This window comes from Vicia villosa, linkage group LG4, assembly GCF_029867415.1.
Source record: "Vicia villosa cultivar HV-30 ecotype Madison, WI linkage group LG4, Vvil1.0, whole genome shotgun sequence".
Taxonomy (NCBI): Eukaryota; Viridiplantae; Streptophyta; class Magnoliopsida; order Fabales; family Fabaceae; genus Vicia; species Vicia villosa.
The window spans coordinates 121771089-121798184 of record NC_081183.1 but is presented as its reverse complement, the minus strand read 5'-3'; the positions used below and the strand labels follow the sequence as shown (position 1 = coordinate 121798184).

General features: G+C 43.2%; 1 protein-coding gene across 1 annotated transcript; it reads left to right on the top strand.

Annotated features, from left to right (window-relative positions):
* Positions 1 to 1178: 1178 nt before the first annotated feature.
* Positions 1179 to 26389, top strand: LOC131597763 (uncharacterized; the record flags this gene model as incomplete). Its single annotated transcript, XM_058870439.1, has 8 exons — positions 1179 to 1924; positions 1997 to 2343; positions 4906 to 5225; positions 17156 to 18595; positions 23225 to 24676; positions 24752 to 25445; positions 25533 to 25878; positions 25987 to 26389. Coding segments are annotated over exons 1-8 (5748 nt in total), but the record flags the coding sequence as incomplete, so codon positions are not given.
* Between the last annotated feature and the right edge of the window lie 707 nt (positions 26390 to 27096).

Sequence of the window (27096 nt, the reverse complement as noted above, 5' to 3'; positions counted from 1 at the left end):
ATATCATATTTACTTTCCGCATGCATCTGGACTATATTATGGGTCCCCGTGGGGACCACATACTTTCTCTGTTTGCAGGTTGGGTGGGATGTTCTATGAGGTAAAAGGCCCAATACCCAGGCCAGAGTTGACACATAGAATACCTAGGATAGAGTGGATAGTCATGACGCCAACAGAATGTCAGGTTCTGTTGATTGCGATCATGAGACCCACGACCAGTCGAGACTCAAATGGGATACCGTTGTTGGCATGTATTTGCAACGATGATGGTGTTCCAGGAGAGTTGTTAACGCTGGAGACCTTTTGACCTACCCTGACCTAGATTGACCTGTGAGTGGGGAGGGATATACATGAGAGGTACCGTTGGTGACTATTCTGTTCTGTTGGTGACTATTGTCGTCGTGGTTGTGTGGTACCTATGCCGGAATTCTGACCTTATGTCGTCCGACCTCATTCAGAGACAACAATACAGTTTTCCCACATTGGAGGGATTTCCATTGCATCATTTACATCATGGCATATTTAAATTCCAAAAAAAAAGAAAAGAAAAGGAAAAAGAGAAAAGAAAGAAAAGATGTTGTAAAAAAAAAAAGAGAAAGAAAAAAGAAATTTATTATCTCTCATATGCATGCCATTTTTTCAGGGTATCTGAGGTTACTACCTTTTCATCCAGGATGGCTAACAACGTGTCCGCTACCAAAGAGGTTACTAGGCGTACCTTCACCTGCAGTTTCTTCCGTGAGGATATAACGCCTCTGATTCGTTTGAGCACTTCAGTTACTGGGCATAACTTGGATGAGTTCAGAAAGACATATGGCCATATCTTACACATGTTGACTTCTCGGGTTGATGAATGGGCTCTATACACGCTTCTTCAGTTCTATGATCCTGAGTTACGATGTTTCACCTTTCTTGATTACCAATTGGCACCAACCCTTGAAGAATATGCTGACATCCTCAAGATTAAGGTTCAACATAGGATCCCTTTTGTATGTGTACCTGAGAAACCGAAAATGGATCGAATTGCTGGTGCTCTTTATTTGAGCATGAAAGATGTTACAGATAACTGGAAGCCTAACGGTGGAACCCACGGATTCTATGTTAAATTTCTGATGAGGAAAGCTAATGCCCTTGTTATTGAGAAGAAATGGAAAGAATTCAATGCTCTCTTAGCTGTTATGATCTATGGTTTGGTGTTGTTCCCGAATATCCCGAATTTCGTCGATCTCACTGCCATTTGCCTCTTTATGGATCAAAACCCCGTGCCTACTCTTTTGGCGGATACTTATTATGCTGTTCATTCCAGGTATGGGACGAAGGGAGCAGTTGGAGGCTTCTTACCGTTGCTATACGAGTGGTTCACTTCACACTTGCCTAAAAGTGGACCGTTTGTCACAACAAGGGACTCACAGAAATGGCCTCAAAGGATCATGGGGCTTACGGCGAATGACATCGTTTGGTATCACCTTGGGAAAGGGATAGAGGAGGTTATTACTAGATGTGGTAGTTTTGACAACGTTCCCCTCATAGGAACAAAAGGAGTTATCAATTACAATTCGAGGCTAGCGCTGCGCCAGTTGGGTTTTGTGCTAAAGGACAAGCCATTAGACAAAGAAATATTTGAATCTGTTTGCTTTGAGAAAGGGGCTGATCCAGAGGGTCTAGAAAAAGTGAGGAGCGCCTGGAATAGTATTCATACAGATGACCGAACTTCCTTAGGAGGGAAGAATGCCGTTGCTAAACAAGCCTACACTGATTGGGTGAAAGATAGAGTCAAGGAGCGCCTGTTGCCTTTCCCGAAGGTTAAACCATTGTATGAGCAACCACCTGAAGTTTTAACTGCCACCGTGCCAGCTGAAGACTATACCCAAGTACATGTGGAAAACATCCGGTTGCGTGAGAAGGGGCAAGATGCTAAGATAGAGTACTTCTTGGTGAATCAGAAAAGGGCTGAATTAGCACATGAAGTTAAAATGTTGAAAGGAGGATCTTCCAGAGTTCAAAAGAGGACTAGAACTGAAAGGGGTGAAAAAGCTACCACTATTGTTGTCGAGGATAACGAGAAGATCATAAAAAGGGCCATAAAAGAGGCAGAAGAGAAGCTCAAGCAAGAGTACAGAGAAGACTTGAAAGCCCACAAGCTCCAACTAGAAAAAGAGACTAAATATCAGCTGAGGACTATGAAAAAGAAACTGGAAGATGAGACTACTCAGAGAATAGGAGTTGATACACAGCTGAAAGGAAGTCACCTCCGCTCCGCTCGACTAACAGAAGAGAATGTCAAGCTCAGAGATCAAATGGCAAGTATGGAGAATGCACCTGAGAAGGATTATCTCCCAGGATGTAAAGGATGTGACGAACTTAGGGAGTGCTGCAAGAAGTTGGATGGGCATTTGTTTCGCAAAGATGAGGTGATTCAAAGCCTTCTTAAAGGAAGAGATCGAGAAGCAACCAAGAAACTGTTTGATGAAACTAAGAAGTGGAGCGACGAGCATTTCAGACAAGGAGGGCCTCTATTTTATATTCAGATGGATTGATGTTTGAGTCTGTATGTCTCGACCACCACCAGGCTTGTTGGATGGGGTCTTTTATTTCCCTTGTTGAACTATCTTGTTGATGAATGGCTTGCCCAAGTTTAAATTTCTGTTATGAATGAAAAAGAACTAGTTTCTCTTGATACTTATCTTTTGTCACATTGTTAGCTATTCTGGATCAATATTAAATCTTGGATACTCTGAAAATGGCACATCACGTCATACGCACACATGCACTCATGCATTCACATTATCACATTGCATTTTCAGGTTATTGTACAAGAAACTAATTGGGGTCCCTTTCAGCAACAGATTTCTGCTTCAACGACAAAGCTGACTTCCTTACATCCTTACCGCACCAGGAACAACGAGAAGAGAATCATGGACCAATTTGAACAGAATCAAGCTGCCCTCCGTAGGGATATGGATGTTATGGGGGAAAGAATGACCCAACTTATGGAGACTCTCCATGTCGTCGTCCAAGGACAAGAGGAGCTCAGAAAGAGCGTCGCTGGATTGGTCAAGGATGCTCCTACCAATTCTGTTGAGGGAGGAGTGAAAACTAAGGAGACTCCTATTAATGAGACACTTAAAGTAGTGGACGACCATCACGAGGTTATTGATCTTGAACATGATCTTACTGCTGAGTTGACCGAGACTACTAAGATGTACCAAGCTCTTGAAGAACGCCTTAAGGCTGTTGAGGTTGCTAAAACTTCGAGTTTCGACACTGCTGCTATGTGCTTGGTACTTGGGATTGTTATTCCCCTGAAGTTCAAGGTGCCAGATTTTGATAAGTACAAGGGAGTTACCTGCCCAGAGACTCACATTCGTTCCTATTGCCGTAAGATGGCCGCTCACGCTGAGAACGAACCTCTGCTTATGCATTTCTTCCAAGACAGTCTCACTGGAGCCCTGTTGGAGTGGTATATGAAACTCGAGAGGTCTAATGTCAGTACTTGGGGAGAACTTGTTGATGCCTTCTTGAAACAATACCACTACAATACTGCTATGGCTCCTAGCCGTGCCCAGCTGCAAAATATGTCACAAAAGTCTGAAGAGTCTTTCAAGGAGTACGCCCAGAGGTGGCGTGAACTTGCTGCTCGAGTCCAACCTCCTCTCTTGGACCGTGAATTGATTGATCTGTTTATGGGAACTCTAAAAGGGCCGTATCTTCAGCACATGGTTAGTAATACTTCTCCTTCCTTCTCAGATGTGGTCATCATTGGTGAACGGGTTGAGAACTGTGTTAAAGCTGGTACCATTCAAGGTGTTACTAATCCTGGCAGTTCTAATGGTAATAGTAAGAAGCCATACTCCGGATTTGTGAAGAAGAAAGAAGGTGAGACTAGCACCGCCTCTGTCGACCAAGGCCGAGCTCCTGTATACTCTGTTGTTCCACCTCCTTATTACCCAATGCCTTATGCTGTTCCTGGCCCATATGTCCCTCAAGCATATGCTGCTGCTCTTCCACAGCCATGGGTGGCACCTCAACAGCCATTCATCCCACAACAACAAGTTGCTGCTCCTCAGAATCGTCAGCAGAATCCTAGGCCTCAAGGTCAAAGGGGCCCACAGAGGACAAGGTACCAAGATAGGCGTATAGATCCGGTTCCGATGTCATATGCTCAGCTTCTCCCTCAGTTGCTTGCTGGTCAGTTGATACAACTTCGTGAACTTGGTCCTCCACCTAGTCCTCTTCCTCCCGGATATGATGTTAATGCCCGTTGTGAATTTCATTCAGGGGCTCCAGGCCATACAATTGAAAAGTGTAGAGCATTCAAATTAAAGGTTCAAGATCTTCTTGATGACAAGCTTATCTCGTTCGCTCCTACTGGTCCTAACGTGCAGAATAATCCTATGCCTCCTCATGCAGGAACGACCAATGCTATTGAATTGTGCGACGAACAGATCCTGGTAACTGATGTTAATGAGGTTAAGATGCCGCTTGCAACTGTCAGAGAACACCTCATGCAACAAGAGATTTTGTGTGAACTACATGACTTCTGTTTACAATGTTCTTCTAATCCAGAGGAATGTGCCAGGTTGAGGGAGGAGATTCAAAAGCTGATGGATGAAGGTATTCTTAGAGTGGAAAGGGTTGTTTCTGGTGAAGATGTGGCCACTTTAGAGATCCCTTACTATTCTGCAGAGGTGTCAGAGACTCAAAGTACTCCTTTGGTCATTCATGCTCCGAGTACTCCTTCGGTTATTCAAGCTCCAAGAACTTCGTTGGTCATTCAGGTTCCAGATGCCCCTCTGACCCCTTCAACCTCATCTCTCGTTCCCTCTTCTGTGAGTAATTCCAAGGCTGTTCCTTGGAGTTATAATGCTGTGTATATTCGAGGGAAGAAGTATGACTGTCCTCCAGTGGGTAATTCGAGTGTCACTAATATTGCTGGGACTAGTGGCATCACTCGTAGTGGTCGAGTCTTTGCTGCCCCTCCTCCACTTCCTAAAGAGACAAACAAAGATGCCAATGCACAAGCGAAGGGGAAGCAAGTTGTTGTTGATCCCCCTGAGACCCGTACTGCACAAGATGCTGAGCAACTTCTGAGAATCATTAAGAAAAGTGACTATAAGGTGATCGATCAACTTGACCAAACTCAAGCTAAGATTTCTATCTTGTCCCTTTTGGTGCATTCAGAAGCTCACCGCGATGCTCTAATGAAGGTCCTAGCTTCAGCCCATGTAACTCAAGACATTACTGTGCCTCAATTTGAAGGGGTCGTGACCAACATTGCTGCTGGTAATTGTCTGGGTTTTTGTGATGATGAACTTCCACCTGAGGGTAGAGCACACAACAAAGCGTTGCATATCTCCGTCAAGTGTTTGGATGTTGTGTTGTCTCGAGTTCTGATTGATACAGGTTCTTCTCTTAATGTGATGCCCAAAGCTACTTTGTTCAAGCTGAGTATGGATGGGGTTATGATGAGACCATGCACTATGAGTGTCAGGGCGTTTGATGGTTCTAGAAGGTCCGTGGAAGGGGAAATTGATCTGCCTGTCTTGATTGGTCCTCACATGTTCTACATTGCCTTCTATGTTATGGATATACGCCCTTCGTACACTTGCCTCTTGGGTCGTCCTTGGATTCACGCTGCTGGAGCTGTGACATCCACTCTCCACCAGTGTTTGAAATTTGTTGTGAATGACAAGATTGTTGTGATTACTGGTGAAGAGGATCTGGTAGTCAACAACCTGGCAACATACCGTTATGTGGAAGTGGAGGGAGAGATACAAGAGACACCCTTTCAAGCCTTAGAGATTGTGTCGGTCGACATACTCCCTGTGGTCGAGAATAAGAGGGAACCTGGAGCACCCCTCTCATCCTTGAATGATGCTAAGGCTTTCTTAGAAGCTGGTGTTCCCCATGGTGCCTGGGGCAAGCTGATTGATGTCTACGAGAAGCGAGACAAGTATGGGCTTGGATACCAGCCATCCTCTTTTACTAAGCTCAGCACAACCCTCGGAAAGAAGGTGATCCCCCCGATTTCTCAAGTGTTCGTCAGTGCCAGTACTAGTTCTGGAAGTCAGGTTCTCGCCGTGGGTGATGATGATGAAGAAGATCTCTCCAGATTCATTTGCCATGCTGCGCCTGGACAGGAGCTTAACAATTGGACCATATTGGACATCCCTAGAGTCACTTTTATGGAGATGTAATTTTCTTGTTTCGATAAATCATGTGCTTCGCCCCAAGCATTTTGATCACTTGTATAAAGAAGGGCCCCCCATGTGTTTCAATTTGTTTAATATTGAATGAAAATCATATTTTCGCATGCAATTACTGTTCCATTTCTTTCATTTTTACTTTAAAAAACTTTTTCAAAAATGGCAAAGCTTTTTCTCCTTTTTCATTTCCTTTATGTGTTGCATTCTAAGGCATGAACCATCCATCGTGCAGATCTGGCTCGGATTCCATCAAAAATGATAATGTTACAGTTCCACGTCTTGATATCCTTGAGAATCCAATTGACCAAGCTGATGGAGATACTGGAGAAGATTGTGAAGTCCCTGAGGAATTGGCAAGAGTCTTGAGACAAGAAGAGAAATCCATTCAGCCACATCAGGAGGTCATAGAAATCATCAACCTCGGTACAGAAGAGGCAAAGAGAGAAGTCAAGATAGGGGCCGCTTTGCAAAGTGACGTAAAGAGAAGGTTGATTGAGCTACTCCGAGAGTATGTTGACATCTTCGCCTGGTCATACGAAGACATGCCTGGTTTAGACACGGATATAGTTATGCACAGGTTACTGCTCAAACCCGAATGTCTGCCTGTAAAGCATAAACCACGAAGAACTCGACCTGATATGGATTTGAAAATCAAGGAGGAAGTTGAAAAACAGTTGAAGGCTGGTTTCTTATCTGTGTGTGAATATCCTCCTTGGATTGCAAACATCGTACCTGTTCCTAAGAAGGACGGAAAGGTACGCATGTGTGTCGACTACCGAGATTTGAATAGGGCAAGTCCGAAGGATGATTTTCCTCTGCCTCATATTGATGTGTTAGTCGACAATACTGCTCACTATTCGGTATTCTCATTCATGGATGGTTTTTCTGGCTATAATCAAATAAAGATGGCTCCTGAAGATATGACCAAGACTACTTTTACCACTCCGTGGGGTACGTATTGTTATAAGGTGATGCCTTTTGGTCTTAAGAATGCTGGTGCAACATATCAACGTGCGATGGTGACCCTTTTCCATGATATGATCCATAAGGAGATTGAAGTATACGTTGATGATATGATTGCAAAATCCCAAACTGAGGAAGAACACTTGGTATATCTTGAGAAGTTGTTTGCTCGTCTGCGAAAATTCAAGCTGAGGCTTAATCCAAACAAGTTCACTTTTGGAGTGCGATCTGGAAAGTTACTTGGATTCATCGTGAGCCAACGAGGGATTGAGGTTGACCCTGATAAAGTAAGAGCAATACAGAATATGCCAGCACCAAAGAATGAAAAAGAAGTTCGAGGGTTCCTTGGGAGATTGAATTATATAGCCAGGTTCATTTCCCATCTCACTGACACTTGTGAACCCATCTTTAAGTTGCTGCGCAAGAATCAAGATATCCGTTGGGATGATCATTGTCAAGAAGCCTTCGAAAAGATCAAACAGTATCTCCAAGAGCCACCAATTCTCATGCCTCCGGTTCCTGGGAGGCCGCTTCTTATGTACTTAACTGTGCTTGAAGGATCTATGGGGTGTGTGTTGGGCCAGCATGACGAGTCTGGTCGAAAAGAGTGCGCCATTTATTACCTGAGCAAAAAGTTTACCGATTGTGAATCCCGCTACTCACTACTCGAGAAAACTTGCTGTGCTTTGGTATGGGCCGCTCGCCGACTGAGACAGTATATGTTGACTCACACCACTCTATTGATCTCCAAAATGGACCCGATAAAGTACATCTTTAAAAAACCAGCCCTTACAGGAAGACTAGCCCGGTGGCAAATGCTTTTATCAGAATATGATATCCAGTATGTCACACAGAAGGCCATCAAAGGAAGTGTCCTTGCAGATCATCTTGCTCATCAGCCATTAGAAGAGTATCAGTCAATGAAGTTTGACTTTCCTGATGAAGATATCATGAAACTGGATGATAATGAAGGACCCGAACCAGGAGAGCGATGGTCTCTCACGTTCGATGGTGCATCAAATGCTATGGGCCATGGTATTGGGGCAGTTTTGACTTCTCCTCGTCAAACTCACATCCCTTTCACAGCTAGAATATGTTTTGATTGCACAATGGGCCTCGAAGCAGCCATTGATATGAGGATCAAGATCCTTGAGGTCTATGGGGATTCTGCCTTGGTCATACACCAAGTAAGAGGTGATTGGGAAACACGACACCCCAATTTAGTTCCTTATAGGGACTATATCTTGGAGTTGTTGCCCGCTTTCGAGGAAATCACTTTCGATCACATCCCGCGAGAAGAAAATCAGTTGGCAGATGCTTTGGCTACCTTGGCAGCTATGTTCAGAGTTAGCTCCCCTAAAGAAGTGCCGGACATAAGGATCCTCCGTTACAAAGAGCCTGCACATGTATTCCCTGCCCATTGCCTCACTACTGAAGATGTGTATGACGAAAAGCCATGGTATTATGACATCAAAAGGTATGTTGAGAAGCAAGAGTATCCCGAAGATGCTACAATTGGTGATAAGCGAACGCTTCGAAGGTTAGCATCCAAATCCTTCTTGTCAAGAGACGTCCTGTACAAAAGAAACCATGATTCAGTTTTGCTCAGATGCGTGGATAGACACGAAGCAGAATTGATCATGCGGGAAATTCATGAAGGATCTTTTGGAACTCATTCCAGTGGGCACTCTATGGCCAAAAAGATCTTGCGAGCAGGGTATTATTGGATGACGATTGAAAGTGATTGCTATGTGTATGTGAAGAAATGTCACAAATGCCAAGTGTATGCTGACAGAATTCATGTTCCTCCAACTCCTCTGAATGTCCTGACATCGCCTTGGCCCTTTGCTATGTGGGGCATAGACATGATTGGACGAATTGAGCCACAAGCTTCAAATGGGCATAGATTTATTCTTGTTGCCATCGACTACTTCACCAAATGGGTTGAAGCTGCTTCTTACAAGAACGTAACCAAGCAAGTCGTCACTCGCTTTATCAAGAAAAAAATCATATGCCGATATGGGATTCCAAACAAGATCATCACTGATAATGGGTCCAATCTTAATAACAAGATGATGGCAGAGTTGTGTGAAGAGTTCAAGATTGAACATCACAATTCATCACCCTATCAGCCAAAGATGAATGGCGCAGTCGAAGCTGCTAACAAGAACATAAAGAAGATCGTTCAGAAAATGGTTAGAACGTACAAAAACTGGCATGAGATGTTACCGTTTGCTTTGCATGGCTATAGAACTTTAGTTCGTACTTCAACTGGGGCAACTCCTTTCTCTCTTGTCTACGGTATGGAGGCTGTACTTCCCGTCGAAGTGGAAATTCCTTCGTTGAGGGTCTTGATGGATGCCAAACTTGATGAAACAGAATGGGTTCAGACGAGGCTTGACCATCTCAATCTAATTGAGGAGAAACGCTTATCCGCCATTTTCCATGGTCAGTTATACCAAAAGAAGATTAAGAAAGCGTATGACAAGAAGATTCGACCTCGAGAATTCCACACAGGTGACCTGGTTGTAAGGAAGATCCTGCCAATTCACACCGATCCAAGGGGCAAATGGACTCCCAATTATGAGGGACCATACATTGTGAAGAAGGCATTCTCAGGTGGTGCTTTAATCCTGACAAAGATGGATGGGGAAGACGTTCCGCTTCCAGTCAATTCAAACTCAGTCAAAAAATACTACGCATAAAGGACCCGCTAGGTCGACGTACCTAGGCAAAAATAAGGGCATCCCGACAAACCAAAAGGGTTTGGGCAAAAATTAGGGATAAAACAAAAGAGAATAACCCGCTAAGTCGAAAACCCGAAAGGGCGACTTAGGCAAAAAGGGGTATCCCGCTGGATTGAAAACCCGAAAGGGCGATCCAGGCAAAAGTTAGGGATCAAAAGCGAGAGGCTGCAGTCTGAATATCCTTCACAAAGACCACTATACGCCCTTGGCAAAGCGGACAGATCGATCCAACCACTACGCTTCTGAAGCAAGGCACTGAGGAAATCGAGGATATGGGAACTGTAGCAATACCAGTTTTAATGGAAATTCGAGCACTTCTCTTTGCCATTTTGCCTCTGCATTTTATTTTCTTTTTTCGCAACTACCTCATTTTGGAGTTGCTTCCTTGTACAGAAGCCTATTCATAGGCATTCCATCAATAAAATGATTTTTTTGATAAAAAGCCTTCCTTCTTGCTTTTCATTTTTCGCATGCGAGGTGTGATTTAATTCGTTATTAAACATTGCATTGAAAACATGGGGGAATAATAATCACAAATCAAAACGAAACATGATGTTACACAAACATAAAAGTGCTCTAAGGGGCACCATTTGCATCCAAACGTTGTTTTCTGTACAGGTTGCAGGTTCTAGCCGTCATCTTGGCTTATGACATATCACAAAGGTCATCATCATCCCGCGTGAAAGTTCAAGCGTATAATTCATCAGTACTGGTAAGCATGGGGCACCTGAAGAGGTCCATATCCCTCTCCCGTATGGCAGACAAAGAAGGGTCCCTCAAAACTCATGATTCCCCAAGCAGTATAGGATGTAAGGAAAGTCGAGCAAAGTCACTTCCTCCCCAGCAGAGTTATGTCCTAATCCTCCACACAGTTGCCAATAATCTTTGGCACTATGAGGTTTCCAACGCCCACTCACAATGGCGTCTCAAGAGAATAAGCAAAGGACCCCAATGATCCCGCTCCGCTATCTCATCAATGCCTTTATTTGGCACTGTGCATATAGTATCCATTGCATATAACATTGCATCCTCAAAAAGCGTAGCATATCCATTACAGTGGATCATTACGCCATAAACCCAAACATGCATATGAAGCATAAGCCAGATAATGTGAGTCAGTGTTGAATCAAAACAATGACACATCCCCACAGAAGTTGTCATCTTTACAAACTCCACTTGATATCTGCTGTAGTGCCACAAACACTTTCAAGTTGCGGTGCCGATACGAGGTATCCTCAATCCTCGACAAGTGTTTGACACAATGACTCTCTGCTTGTATCTTCTTTTGTTGTCGAGTCGATATTGAGTCGTAGATCGCACGAGATCTATTTCCTTTCAGTCTCGAAGATCGTACGAGATCTTCTCCTGATGTCGAGTCATAGATCGCACGAGATCTTTTCCTTTCTGTCCTGAAGATCGTACGAGATCCTCTCCTGCTGTCGAGTCGATGTCGAGTCATAGATCGCACGAGATCTCTTCCTTTCAGTCTTGAAGATCGTACGAGATCTTCTCCCGATGTCGAGTCATAGATCGCATGAGATCTTTTCCTTTCTGTCCTGAAGATCGTACGAGATCCTCTCCTGTTGTCGAGTCGATGTCGAGTCATAGATCGCACGAGATCTTTTCCTTTTAGTCTTGAAGATCGTACGAGATTTTCTCCCGATGTTGAGTCATAGATCGCACGAGATCTTCTTCCTTTCAGTCTTGAAGATCGTACGAGATCTTCTCCTGTTGTCGAGTCGATGTTGAGTCGTAGATCGCACGAGATCTATTTCCTTTCAGTCTCGAAGATCGTACGAGATCTTCTCCCGATGTCGAGTCATAGATCGCACGAGATCTTTTCCTTTCTGTCCTGAAGATCGTACGAGATCCTCTCCTGTTGTCGAGTCGATGTCGAGTCATAAATTGCACGAGATCTTTTCCTTTCAGTCTTGAAGATCGTACGAGAATTTCTCCCGATGTTGAGTGTCATACCCCAAATTTGTCCTACCCCTTTACTCCTAACTGGCTTAGACTTTACATTCATGTACGTGCATCACTTAGGTCATAATCCATACCCATGCATTCATATCATTGGTATTAATCAGAGACTAGCAAGGGATAGCTTCTATGGCAGAGGATTTCCTACCAAATGTGTGGATCTGTAATCATGTGGCCCTATGTTCATTGAAGTCCTCCTGGATTAGGGTTCTCTCATCCTCAACTCAAGGCATTGGTTGAAAAGTGCAAGCTTGATGTTCATTTGATTATCCTAAATTAGGGTTTCTTGACCAAAGTACACGCAGTTGACTTTTTTGGTCAAATACATTGATCAAGAGCTGATTTTATGGAGAGAAGTGGCATGATGCTTGTGTGGAAGTGTTCAGTTGATTTCTATGGGTCAGAAGAGATTTAATCGGGAATTTCAGTAAAATCGGAGGAAAATCAGAACAGTTGACTTTTGGGTCAAAATCAGGTCAATCACTCAAATGTTGACTTTTGGTGGAAAATCGGTCAAGAAAAGTCAAAGAATGAATAAAATCGGAAGTTTGACAAAAAGTTGCCAAAAATAGAAAGAATAACAAAAAAGGAAAGTTTCATACTTAGAATTTTTTTTTGAGGATTTAAATCTTGATGAACAGCCCACTTCAGTCCTGATTTACACGTGCCAAAAGGCCTTATTTGAGAAAATTCCCAACATAAAAATTGTTCACATCATGGCATACTACAACTTTGTAGTTGAAAGTTTTTGCACCTGAAGCATGGCTGGAGAGTTATTAATGTTCAAAGTTGGAGGTTTTCATTTAATACAAGTCACAAAGCTGGGCAGATTGCTGGGTATGCGTGGAGCAATTCATCGAACATGTGGTGTGCCATATTAGAATCTAATTTTAGAGTAGTACAAGGGTCTTTGAAATACATAATTGGTATGCGTATACTCTCCTCCATGTTCTCTCTTCAACAAGCCAAGAACCAAGTTATTTGGACACATATGGAACCAATTATGAGTCTGCAAAGTTGTGCCCTCGCGAAGTTCGTGTCACGCGTTCAGCAAAGCCAGAATTCCAGGTCACGCGAAGCATTCACACAAACAGGTGGTGTGCCATAATGGAAGCAAGTTTTGGAGAAATTCAAGGATCCTTTGACTTCTAACTTGATACTAATCCCTTCATCTCCATCTCCTCTTTCCAATAGTACCAAAATCATGGGAATTGGACGCATATCGAGCGAGCTACGAAGCCTTAAAGTCATGCCCTCGCAAGACTCCATTTTGGACTAAGGAACGGGCCAGCTTTCATGCCACGTGCGTGCATCCCCAGCAGTGTTGGTGTCACATGTTCATGATCGTTTTACCTCACTTCAAGGCATCTTCTCGAGACATTTGCAATACCATTGTTGCTCTCTTCCATGTCCACTTGAATTAGAACCCGAGTTTAGGCCGAGAGAGTGTCTAGGGAGAAAGAAATAGGGACCCAAAGTGAAGGTTATGGCCATGTTAGACCAGGCATTGGCATGAGCCTAGTGTTGCAATATGCATGCACCCATCCACTACTACAATTCACTAAACATAGGAAGAGAAATCTACACTACACTGCAGCAACACCATATATATCATGCAACCTCTACTCCATATAAAGCCTACGAGCTCTTCACAAACAACACACACTCATTTCTTCACATCTCTCTCATTTTCTCAAAACTCAACACTCTCATTCTCTCAAGATCTCTCGTCATTCTCTCACTACATTCTCTCTCCGCCACAACCGTTTCCTTCACACCTCTAACCACCACAACCGAATGGTGTAACCACCACAACAACCTCCTTCGCTCTCGGATTCTCTCTCTCATCTCCATCCTAACCACCACCTCCAAACCACCCCAACAACCGCCATGCTTCATCATCATCTTCATCAATCGGCAACAATCTTCATCAAACCGTGAGCTTCAACATCATCACCATCTTTGCAAGACTTGAAGCACACTCTCACGAGCATCATCATCTGCTTTTCGCTACCTCTAAAGATTCATCATCATCACCTTCATAAACGCATCGGTGTCGGCATCGGCGAAATCTCGTGAGGAGCAGAGCATTCTTCGCTTCCGGTTCAAGAAACGATCAAGTAAGCATCTGAAACTCGTTAGCATCGTTAGCTGAGCATTTTAGAACCGTATGCATTTGTTCATTATCTTACAAGCGCATGTCAGATCTTGATTCCGAGTGTGCTCCGTTTCACTTGATATACTTGTTGTTTGAATGACTGGCTCGGACGTTTGAGTCTAAGGTGATGTAAGATCCATCGTGATACTGTTAGCATTAGCTTTGATGAACATGCTAGATGTTTAGGCTTTTTGATTTGTACTCGGTTCTGAGATTTAAGCGAGAATCGGTGAAAACTAATAGCGGATTTGAGCTCTGTGGCAAATTTCGAGCGAGATGATGTTCATTCCATGAATTTCTGGGCGTTTCGAGGCCATGCCGGTGGCAGCGCAACCGGAGAAGACGACCGGAGCTTATCTCCGGCGTCTGCACTCCATTTTATGTTTTCCACTTCGTTACTGACGTGGCACCTAGCTGTTGGCCCATTCTTCCCTTTTTCTTGTAACTTTAGTTTTGCTTAAATGATTGAAGGATGTGCTGGCGCATCATTACTGGTCCTCACGTTTTTGTCATCATCTCACTTAAAAATCCCTTGCCCCATTGATATATGTTCTGTGTGTGTTTGTTACTTTCTTAATACATAAAAACCATGCATGCAAAAAACCTCACACTGGTAGGAATAATGAAATAATAAGTGAATAAAGTGAAATAAGAAGGATAGAAGAGGTAAGGGCGTTGGGCCTCGAATGAAACTGGGCCCTGAATCATTGCTGAAATTGCACCCTCGCTCCACTCATACACCACATGCCTCCTTGAAACTGGACCTGGCCCCCATGCTTTTCGCACCCCTCAGTTTTTGGCCCAATTTTGCTTATAGATAATTTTAGTTCATAGAAAAAAACTGTTAATGCACCCCCTGGCAGCTTAGTTCTAGTTTTACTTTTAATTTTGTTTTCTTTTAATTGTAGCCTCATAATTCCATTTTAATTCAAATAAAAAAAACCAATAAAAATTTGTTTTAGATATTTTAGGGTGTGTGAATAATTGTCACGATTTTTTGTTATTTTTTCCAATTGTTTTTAGTCCCTTTAATAAATATTTTTCTTCACAATATGTTTGAAATTTCTTTGTTTTGGCACTTCTTTGTACATAACTCTCCAATAGACTTAGGAATTAATTTTTAGTCTCGATTTTTGTATAGAATTAATAGATGCATGTGTGCTTGTGAATATCGTTTGTTTGTTATAGTTCTCAATTTTATTTGTCGCATATTGATTTTCCTTTACCTATTCCATGTATAGCTTTTTCCTATTAATGAATTGTATAGTTTATCATTTTAATTCCCATGTGTAGACAACTTAGACTAGAGTTAGAAATAGTTCCCTTCTTTCATTCTTTTCTTTTCAACTTTCAAAATACTTAATAAATATCGATGAAGATCATACCGTTACCATATTTCATAGTAGGAAAGAAATGATTGGGGTGTAGGCCCCGATGTATGTTCTTTCCTACTTAGCGGAGAAGAAATGATTGAGGTGTGAAGCCTCGATGTATTTCTTAACCATTGTTTAGAGAAACGATCGTGGTGTAGGCCTCGATGTGCATTCTCTAAATATTCACAAAAAAACTCTTTTTGTATCTCCTTTACTTAGCGGAGAAGAAATGATTGAGGTGTGAAACCTCGATGTATTTCTTAACCGTTGTTTAGAGAAACGATTGTGGCGTAGGCCTCGATGTGCGTTCTCTAAATATGCAAAACAAAACTCTTTTTGGTATGATCTAAGTCACAAATTAAATCCCCTTAAAAAACACCAACCAAAAACACTTCAAAAAAAAACCTAATAAATGTTCAGACTTAAAACAAAAGTGAGGAAGTGATGCGAGACCTTGTAGTGGGTTCTCGTCATCATGGAATTACCCTTAAAAGATACAAACCAATCTCCTTTCTCTTTTCTTAAGGGCAAGTTATCTCCGCTCCATTGCATCCTAGGCGATCCCTTTATGCAAGAGCGTGAGCGTTAACGCCGCCCAATTAAAAAACACAAAAACAAACAGAAAATCTTTAGCCGAGCTACGGTAACTCTGATTCCTGAAAAGGATACGTAGGCAGCGGGGTAGGGCCCGTGCGAGTACAATTCTTTATTTTCCCTACATTTTGCATTCATTTCGCATTTAGACATAGACATAGTTACACACCCTTTAGATAGAAACAAACATAGGTGGATACCATCGAGTACGATGGGCGTGAGGGGTGCTAGCACCTTCCCCTCGCGTAACCGACTCCCGTACCTAGATTCTCTGGTCGCAAGACCCTGTTCCTTCCTTTGTTAGGTTTTCTGATATTCCTTTCCCTTATGGGATAAATATATTGGTGGCGACTCTGTTCATTTTTCGCGAGCGTGCGACAGCTGGCGACTCTGCTGGGGATGTTGCTAGACCTGTTGCTGGTCCATCCATAGCGAGTCGATCCTTGCCTGCGTTTGTTTATTTACTGGGTGTTTATTTGTTTTATGTCTATATCTTGTATATATGTTTGCATGTTTATTTTTCTGCCTGCATATCATGTTTATTTCTGTTTGCACATCATGCATATGGATTATATTCTGTGTTCCTTGGGGTCTTCTGTTCTGTTTTGCAGGTTGGGTGGGATGTTCTATGAGGTAAAAGGCCCAATACCCAGGCCATGAGTGATACCTTAGGAACTAGGAATAGAGTGGCCATGACGGACAGAAGACGTATGTCTGATTGATCCGATCATGTATCCACGGACAGAGCTTGGTTGAAAGAGGCAATATCGTATGATTACGCCTACTTTCAATCCTCTGTTGGCTTTTTTGACCTACCTTGACCTAGACTACACCCGTGAGTGGGGAGGGATATACATGACAGGTACCGTTGGTGACCGTTCTGTTCTGCTGATGACTTGTGTTCTCATGGTTTCATTGTGCCTATGCCGGACCTTTGATCCTGCAACGTCCGATCTCATTCAGAGGCCACACACACTTCTCCTATGTGGGGAAACCTCCATTGCATCATTTACATCATGGCATGTTTACCTTCCAAAAAAAAAAGAAAAGAAAAGAAAGAAAAGATGTAATAAAAAAGAGAAAGAAAAAAAAAAGAAAAATAGTATTATTTCTCATATGCATGCCATTTTTCAGGGTATCCGAGGCTATTACCTTTCATCCAGGATGGCTAACAACGTGACCGCTACCAGAGAAGCTACAAGGCGTACTCACACTTACAGTTTCCATCGCGAAGGCTTGATTCAGTTGGGGCAATTGGGTGGATTGATCACCGGTCATAATAAAACTGTGTTCACTGAGAATTATGGAAACAACTTGACTCTTTTGGACTCACACGTCGACGAATGGGGTTTATCTACTCTTCTTCAGTTCTATGATCCTGACTTGCGTTGTTTCACCTTCTCAGGCTATCAGTTAGCTCCCACTCTCGAGGAGTACTCTCACTTCCTCAATATCAAGATCCAACACAAGGTTCCTTTCGTTTGCGTCCCGGAGAAGCCTGATTTGGACCACATTGCCAATGCTCTTTATTTGAGCATAGGGGATGTTCATGGAAATTGGAAAAAGAATGGTAGCACTCAGGGTTTCTATATGAATTTCTTGGTTGAAAAGGCTCAAGAATTGGCTAACAAAAAGATGTGGGAAGCTTTCAACGCCCTTCTGGCCGTTTTGATCTATGGGATCGTGATGTTCCCTAACATTCACAAGTTCGTTGATCTGGCCGCTATATGTCTTTTCGTGGATAAGAATCCGATCCCTACTTTGCTAGCCGATACGTACTTTTCTGTTCACTCTCGATATGGGAAAGGAGGAGCCATAAGAAATTGTTTGCCGTTGTTATACACCTGGTTTAAGTCCCACCTGCCTACAAGTGGTCCTTTCATTACTTCTACTCAGAAATGGCCTCAAAGGATCATGGGGCTTACCGGAAATGACATTGTCTGGTGTCCCACTGGAATGGATGTGGAGAAGGTTATAACTAGTTGTGGTGCTTTTGACAATGTTCCCCTCATAGGAACAAAAGGTGTTATCAATTATAATCCTAAGCTAGCGCTGCGTCAATTGGGTTTTACACTTGAAAACAAGCCTTTGGACAAAGAGATATTTGAATCCGTTTGCTTTGAGAAGGGAACCGATCTAAAAGGTTTAGAAAAAGTGGTGAGTGCCTGGAATGACATCCATACGAGTGATCAGATTTCTCTAGGTGAAAAGAATGCCGTTGCCAAACAAGCCTACACGGATTGGGTTGAAAATAGAGTTAAAGATCGTCTGTTGCCTTTCCCGAAGGTTAACCCATTGTACGAGCAACCACCTAAGATTCCAATTGCCACTGTACCTGCTGAGAATCATATCCAGGTAGATATGGAATGCACCCAATTGCACGAAAAGAAGTCAGATGCGCAACCGAAACATTGTCTTGTGGACCAGAAAAAGGTTGAGTTGACACACGAAGTCAAAATGCTGAAGGGAGGATCTTCCAGAGTTCAAAAGAGGGCTAGAACCGAAAAGGGTGAAAGAGATACTACTGTTATTGTCGAGGATCACCAGAAAATCCTAAAAAAGGCCATGAAAGAGGCAGAAGAGAAACTCAAGCGAGAGTACCGAGAAGACTTGAAAGCTTATAAGCTCAAGATAGAAAGGGATGCTAGAGTTGAAGTGAAGAATCTGAAAAAGAAACTGGAAGAAGAGACCACTCGAAGAATGGCAGTTGAGACTCAACTGAAAGGAAGTCACCTCCGTAATACTCGACTAACAGAAGAAAATGCCAAGCTCAGAGATCGAATGATGGAGGACATATCTGAGAAAGATTATCTCCCAGAATGCAAAGGATGTGACGAACTCAGGGAGTGCTGCAAGAAGCTGGATGGGCATTTGTTTCGCAAAGATGAGGTGATCCAAAGCCTTCTTAAAGGAAGAGATCGAGAAGCAACCAAGAAGCTGTTTGATGAAACTAAGAAGTGGAGCGATGAGCACTTCAGACAAGGAGGACCTCTGTTTTATATTCAGATGGATTGATGTTTGAGTCTGTATGTCTCGACCACCACCAGACTTGTTGGATGGGGTCTTTTATTTCCCTTATTGAACTATCTTGTCAATGTATGGCTTGCCCAAGTTTAAATTTCTGTTATGAATAAAAAGAACTAGTTTCTCTTGATACTTATCTTTTGCCACATTGTTAGCTATTCTGGATCAATATTAAATCTTGGATACTCTGAAAATGGCACATCACGTCATACGCACACATGCACTCATACATTCACATTATCACATTGCATTTTTCAGGCTATTGTACAAGAAACTAATTGGGGTCCCTTTCAGCAACAGATTTCTTTTCCGACGACGAAGCTGACTTTCTTACATCCTTACCGTACCCGGAGCAACGAGAGACTCATGGATCAATTTGAGCAGAACCAAGCTGCCCTCCGTAGGGATATGGATGTTATGGGGGAGAGAATGGCCCAACTTATGGAGACTCTCCATGCCGTTGTTCAAGGACAGGATGAACTCAGAAAGAGTGTCGCTAGTTTGGTCAAAGATACTCCTACCAATTCTGCTGACGGAGGGGTGAAAACTAAAGAGACTCCTATTGATGAGACACTGAAGGTAGTGGACGACCACCATGAGGTTATTGATCTTGAACATGATCTTACTGCTGAGTTGACTGAGACCGCTAAGATGTACCAAGCTCTTGAAGAACGCCTTAAGGCTGTTGAGGTTGCTAAAACTTCGAGCTTTAACACTGCTGCTATGTGCTTGGTACCTGGGATTGTTATTCCCCCGAAGTTCAAGGTGCCAGATTTTGATAAGTACAAGGGAGTTACCTGCCCAGAGACTCATATTCGTTCCTACTGCCGTAAGATGGCCGCTCACGCTGAGAACGAACCTCTGCTTATGCACTTCTTCCAGGATAGCCTCACTGGAGCCCCGTTGGAGTGGTATATGAAACTCGAGAGGTCTAATGTCAGTACTTGGGGAGAACTTGTTGATGCCTTCTTGAAACAATACCACTACAATACTGCTATGGCTCCTAGCTGTGCCCAACTGCAGAATATGTCACAGAAATCCGAAGAGTCCTTTAAAGAATACGCCCAGAGATGGCGTGAACTTGCTGCTCGAGTTCAACCTCCCTTATTGGACCGAGAATTGATTGATCTGTTTATGGGAACTCTAAAAGGGCCGTATCTTCAACACATGGTTTGTAATACTTCTCCTTCCTTTTCGGATGTGGTCATCATTGGTGAGAGGGTTGAGAATTGTGTCAAAGCCGGTACCATTCAAGGTGTTACTAATCCTAGCACCTCAGGAGGTAATGGTAAAAAGCCGTATTCTGGGTTTGTGAAGAAGAAGGAAGGTGAGACTAGCACCGCTTCTGTTGACCAAAGCCGAGCTCCTGCATATTCTGCTGTTCCGCCTCCTTATTATCCGATGCCTTATGCTGTTCCTGGCCCATATGTCCCTCAAGCATATGCTGCTGCTCTTCCACAACCATGGATGGCACCCCAACAGCCTTTCGTACCACAACAACAAGCTGCTGCTCCTCAGAATCGTCAACAGAACCCTAGGCCTCAAGGTCAGAGGGGCCCGCAAAGAACAAGATTCCAAGATAGGCGTATCGACCCGGTTCCAATGTCATATGCTCAGCTTCTCCCTCAGTTGCTTGCTGGTCAATTGGTACAACTCCGTGAACTTGGACCTCCACCTAGTCCTCTCCCTCCCGGTTATGATGTTAATGCTCGATGTGAATTTCATTCAGGGGCTCCAGGCCATACTATTGAAAAGTGTAGAGCATTCAAATTGAAGGTTCAGGATCTCCTTGACGACAAGCTTATCTCGTTCGCTCCTACTGGTCCTAATGTGCAGAATAATCCTATGCCTCCTCATGCTGGTACGACCAATGCTATTGAGTTATGTGATGATCAGATCCTGGTAAATGATGTTAATGAGGTTAGGATGCCGCTAGCAGTTGTCAGAGAGTATCTTATGCAACAAAAGGTTTTGTGTGAACTACATGACTACTGTTTGCAATGTTCTTCTAATCCTGAGGAGTGCACTAGGTTGAGAGAAGAAATCCAGGAATTAATGGATGAAGGTGTTCTTAGAGTGGAAAGGGTCGTTCCTGTCGAAGATGTGGCTACTTTAGAGATCCCTTACTGCCCTGCTGAGATATCAAAGACTCAGGACACTTCTTTGGTCATTCATGCGCCGAGTACTCCTTTGGTCATTCAGGCTCCGAGGACTCCGTTGGTTATTCAGGTTCCAAATGTTCCTTCGACTCCTTCAACCTCGTCTCTTGTTCCCTCTCCCGTGAATGATTCTAAGGCTGTCCCTTGGAGTTATAATGTCGTGTATATTCGAGGGAAGAAGTTTGACTGTCCTCCAGTGGGTACTTCGAGCATCACAAATATTACTGGCACTAGTGGCATTACCCGTAGTGGTCGGATCTTTGCTGCCCCTCCTCCGCCTCCTAAAGAGACCAACAAAGAGGCTAGTACACAAGCAAAAGGAAAGCAAGTTGCTGTTGATCCTCCTGTAACACGTAATGCCCAAGATGCCGAGCAACTCTTGAAAATCATTAAGAAAAGTGATTACAAAGTGATTGACCAACTTGATCAGATCCAAGCCAAGATCTCCATCCTGTCTCTCTTGGTACATTCTGAAGCTCATCGTGATGCTCTGATGAAAGTTCTGGCTTCCGCTCACGTGACTCAAGACATTACCGTGCCTCAGTTTGAAGGGGTTGTGACCAACATTGCTGCTGGTAATTGTTTGGGTTTTTCTGATGATGAACTTCCACCTGAGGGTAGAGCACACAATAAAGCATTGCATATCTCCGTCAAGTGTCTGGATGCTGTGTTGTCTCGAGTTCTGATTGATACAGGTTCTTCTCTTAATGTGATGCCCAAGGCTACTTTGTTTAAGCTGAGTATGGATGGGATTATGATGAGACCATGCACCATGAGTGTTAGAGCATTTGATGGTTCTAGAAGGTCCGTAGAAGGAGAAATTGATCTGCCTGTCTTGATTGGTCCTCACATGTTCTACATTGCCTTCTACGTTATGGATATAAACCCTTCATACACTTGCCTCTTGGGTCGTCCTTGGATTCATGCTGCTGGAGTTGTGACATCTACCCTCCATCAGTGTTTGAAATTCGTTGTGAATGACAAGATTGTTGTGATCACTGGTGAGGAGGATTTGATAGTCAATAATCTGGCATCATACCGTTATGTTGAAGTGGAGGGAGAGATACAAGAGACACCTTTTCAGGCCTTAGAGATTGTGTCAGTTGACAAACTCCCTGTGGTCGAGAATAAGAAGGAACTCGGAGCGCCCCTCTCGTCTTTAAATGATGCTAAGGCTTTCTTAGAAGCTGGTACTCCCCATAGTGCCTGGGGCAAGCTGATTGACGTTCAAGAGAAGCGAGACAAGTATGGCCTTGGATATCAACCATCCTCTTCTACTCAGCTCAGCATAATTCCTGGAAAGAAGGTGATTCCCCCCATTTCTCAAGTGTTCGTCAGTGCAAGCACCAGTTCTGGAAGTCAAGTTCTCGCCGTGGATGATGATGATGAAAAAGATCTCTCCAGATTCATTTGCCATGCTGCGCCTGGACAGGAACTCAACAATTGGACTATTTTGGACATCCCTAGAGTCACTTTTATGGAGATGTAATTTTCTTGTTTCGATAAGTCATGTGCTTCGCCCTAAGCATTTTGACCACTTGTATAAAGAAGGGCCCCCATGTTGTTTCAATTTGTTTAATATTGAATGAAAATCATATCTTCGCATGCAATTACTGTTCCATTTCTTTCATTTTTGTTTTTACTTTAAAAACTTTTTCAAAAATGGCAAAGCTTTTCTTTTTTTCCTTTTTTATGTGTTGCATTCTAAGGCATAAATCATCCATCGTGCAGATCCGGCTCGAACTCCATCAAAAATGATAATGTTACAGTTCCACGGCTTGATATCTTTGAGAATCCAATTGACCAAGCTGATGAGGATAGTGAGGAAGATTGTGAAGTCCCCGAGGAATTGGCAAGACTTTTGAGACAAGAGGAGAAATCTATTCAGCCACATCAAGAAGCCACAGAAATCATCAACCTCGGTACAGAAGAAGCAAAGAGAGAAGTCAAGATAGGGGCTGCTTTGCAAAGTGATGTAAAGAGAAGGTTGATTGAGTTGCTTCGTGAGTATGTTGACATCTTCGCCTGGTCATACGAAGACATGCCTGGTTTAGACACAGATATAGTTATGCACAGGTTACCGCTCAAACCAGAATGTCCGCCTGTAAAGCAGAAACCACGAAGAACTCGACCTGATATGGCTTTGAAAATCAAGGAAGAAGTTGAAAAACAGTTGAAGGCTGGATTCTTATCTGTGTGTGAGTATCCTCCTTGGATTGCAAACATAGTACCTGTTCCTAAGAAGGACGGAAAGGTACGCATGTGCGTTGACTACCGAGATTTGAATAGGGCAAGTCCGAAGGATGATTTCCCTCTGCCTCATATTGATGTGCTAGTCGACAACACTGCTCAGTATTCGGTGTTCTCCTTCATGGATGGTTTTTCTGGCTATAATCAAATAAAGATGGCTCCTGAAGATATGACCAAGACTACTTTCACCACTCCGTGGGGTACGTATTGTTACAAGGTGATGCCTTTTGGTCTCAAGAATGCTGGTGCAACATATCAACGAGCAATGGTGACTCTCTTTCATGACATGATCCATAAAGAGATCGAGGTGTACGTCGATGATATGATTGCAAAATCCCAAACTGAGGAGGAACATTTGGTATATCTTGAGAAATTGTTTGCTCGTTTGCGAAAATTCAAGTTGAGGCTTAATCCAAACAAGTGCACTTTTGGAGTGCGATCAGGAAAGCTACTTGGATTCATTGTGAGTCAACGAGGGATTGAGGTTGACCCTGATAAAGTAAGAGCAATACAGAATATGCCAGCACCAAAGAATGAAAAAGAAGTTCGAGGGTTCCTTGGGAGATTGAATTATATAGCCAGGTTCATTTCCCATCTCACTGACACTTGTGAACCCATCTTTAAGTTGCTGCGCAAAAATCAAGATATCCGTTGGGATGATCATTGTCAAGAGGCCTTCGAAAGGATCAAACAATATCTCCAAGAGCCACCAATCCTCATGCCTCCGGTTCCTGGAAGGCCGCTTCTTATGTACTTAACCGTGCTTGAAGGATCTATGGGGTGTGTGCTGGGCCAACATGACGAGTCCGGTCGAAAAGAGTGCGCCATTTATTACCTGAGCAAAAAGTTTACCGATTGTGAATCCCGCTACTCACAACTCGAGAAAACTTGCTGTGCTTTGGTATGGGCTGCTCGCCGACTGAGACAGTATATGCTGACCCACACCACTCTATTGATCTCCAAAATGGACCCGATAAAGTACATCTTTGAAAAACCGGCCCTTACAGGAAGGCTAGCCCGGTGGCAAATGCTTTTATCAGAATATGATATCCAGTATGTCACACAGAAGGCCATCAAAGGAAGTGTCCTTGCAGATCATCTTGCTCATCAGCCATTAGAAGAGTATCAGCCAATGAAGTTTGACTTTCCTGATGAAGATATCATGAAACTGGATGATAATGAAGGACCCGAACCAGGAGAGCGATGGACTCTCACGTTCGACGGTGCATCAAATGCTATGGGCCATGGTATTGGGGCAGTTTTGACTTCTCCTCGTCAAACTCACATCCCTTTCACGGCTAGAATATGCTTTGATTGCACAAACAATGTCGCAGAGTACGAAGCTTGCATAATGGGCCTCGAAGCAGCCATTGATATGAGGATCAAGATCCTTGAGGTTTATGGGGATTCTGCATTGGTCATACATCAAGTAAGAGGTGATTGGGAAACACGACACCCCAATTTAGTTCCTTATAAGGACTATATCTTGGAGTTGTTGCCCGCTTTCGAGGAAATCACTTTCAATCACATCCCCCGAGAGGAAAATCAATTGGCAGATGCTTTGGCTACTTTGGCGGCTATGTTCAGAGTTAGCTCCCCTAAAGAAATGCCAGACATAACGATCCTCCGTTACAAGGAACCTGCACATGTGTTCCCCGCTCATTGTCTCACTACTGAAGATGTGTATGATGAAAAGCCATGGTATTACGACATCAAGAGGTATGTTGAGAAGCAAGAGTATCCCGAAGATGCTACGATTGGTGATAAGCGAACACTTCGAAGGTTAGCATCCAAATTCTTCTTGTCAGGAGACGTCCTGTACAAAAGAAACTATGATTCAGTTTTGCTCAGATGCGTGGATAGACACGAAGCAGAATTGGTCATGCGGGAAATTCATGAAGGATCTTTTGGAACTCATTCCAGTGGACATTCCATGGCTAAAAAGATCTTGCGAGCAGGATATTATTGGATGACGATTGAAAGTGATTGTTATGTGTATGTGAAGAAATGTCACAAATGTCAAGTGTATGCTGACAGAATTCATGTCCCTCCAACTCCTCTGAACGTTCTGACATCACCTTGGCCTTTTGCTATGTGGGGCATAGACATGATTGGGCGCATAGAGCCACAAGCTTCAAATGGGCACAGATTTATTCTTGTTGCTATTGACTACTTCACCAAATGGGTTGAAGCTGCTTCTTACAAGAACGTAACCAAGCAAGTCGTTACTCGCTTCATCAAGAAAGAGATCATATGCCGATATGGGGTTCCAAACAAGATCATCACTGATAATGGGTCCAATCTTAATAACAAGATGATGGCAGAGTTGTGTGAAGAGTTCAAGATTGAACACCACAATTCATCACCCTATCGGCCAAAGATGAATGGCGCAGTCGAAGCTGCTAACAAGAATATAAAGAAGATCGTCCAGAAGATGGTCAGAACGTATAAGGACTGGCATGAAATGTTACCGTTTGCTTTGCATGGCTATAGAACTTCGGTTCGTACTTCAACTGGGGCAACTCCCTTCTCTCTCGTCTACGGTATGGAGGCCGTACTACCTGTCGAAGTGGAAATTCCTTCGTTGAGAGTCTTGATGGACGCCAAACTCGATGAAACAGAATGGGTTCAAACGAGGCTTGATCATCTCAATCTAATTGAGGAGAAACGCTTATCTGCTATCTGCCATGGCCAGTTGTACCAAAAGAGGATCAAGAAAGCGTATGACAAGAAGATTCGGCCTCGAGAATTCCACACAGGCGACCTAGTCGTAAGGAAGATCTTGCCAATTCATACCGATCCAAGGGGCAAATGGACTCCCAACTATGAGGGACCATACATCGTGAAGAAAGCATTTTCAGGTGGTGCTTTAATCTTGACAAAGATGGATGGGGAAGACGTTCCGCTTCTAGTCAATTCAGACTCAGTCAAAAAATACTACGCATGAAAGACCCGCTAGGTCGACGTACCTAGGCAAAAACAAGGGCATCCCGGCAAACCAAAAGGGTTTGGGCAAAAATTAGGGATAAAACAAAAAAAAGAGAATAACCCGCTAAGTTGAAAACTCGAAAGGGCGACTTGGGCAAAAAGGGGCATCCCGCTGGATTGAAAACCCGAAAGGGCGATCCAGGCAAAAGTTAGGGATCAAAAGCGAGAGGCTGCAGTCTGAATATCCTTCACAAAGACCACTATACGCCCTTGGCAAAGCGGACAGATCGATCCAACCATTACGCTTCTGAAGCAAAGCATTGAGAAGATCGAGGATATGGGAACTGTAGCAATACCAGTTTTAATGGAAATTCGAGCATTTCTCTTTGCCATTTTGCTTTTTGCATTTTATTTTCCCTTCGCAACTACCTCATTTAGGAGTTGCTTCCTTGTACAGAAGCCTATTCATGGGCATTCCATCAATAAAATGATCTCTTGATAAGAAGTGTTCTTCCCTGCTTTTCATTTTTTCGCATGCGAGGTGTGTTTTAATTCGTTATTAAACATTGCATTGAAAGCATGGGGAATAATAATCACAAAATCAAAACGAAACATGATGTTACGTAAACATAAAAGTGCTCTAAGGGGCACCATTTGCATCCAAACGTTGTTTTTCTGTGCAGGTTGCAGGTTCTAGTCGTCATCTTGGCTTAA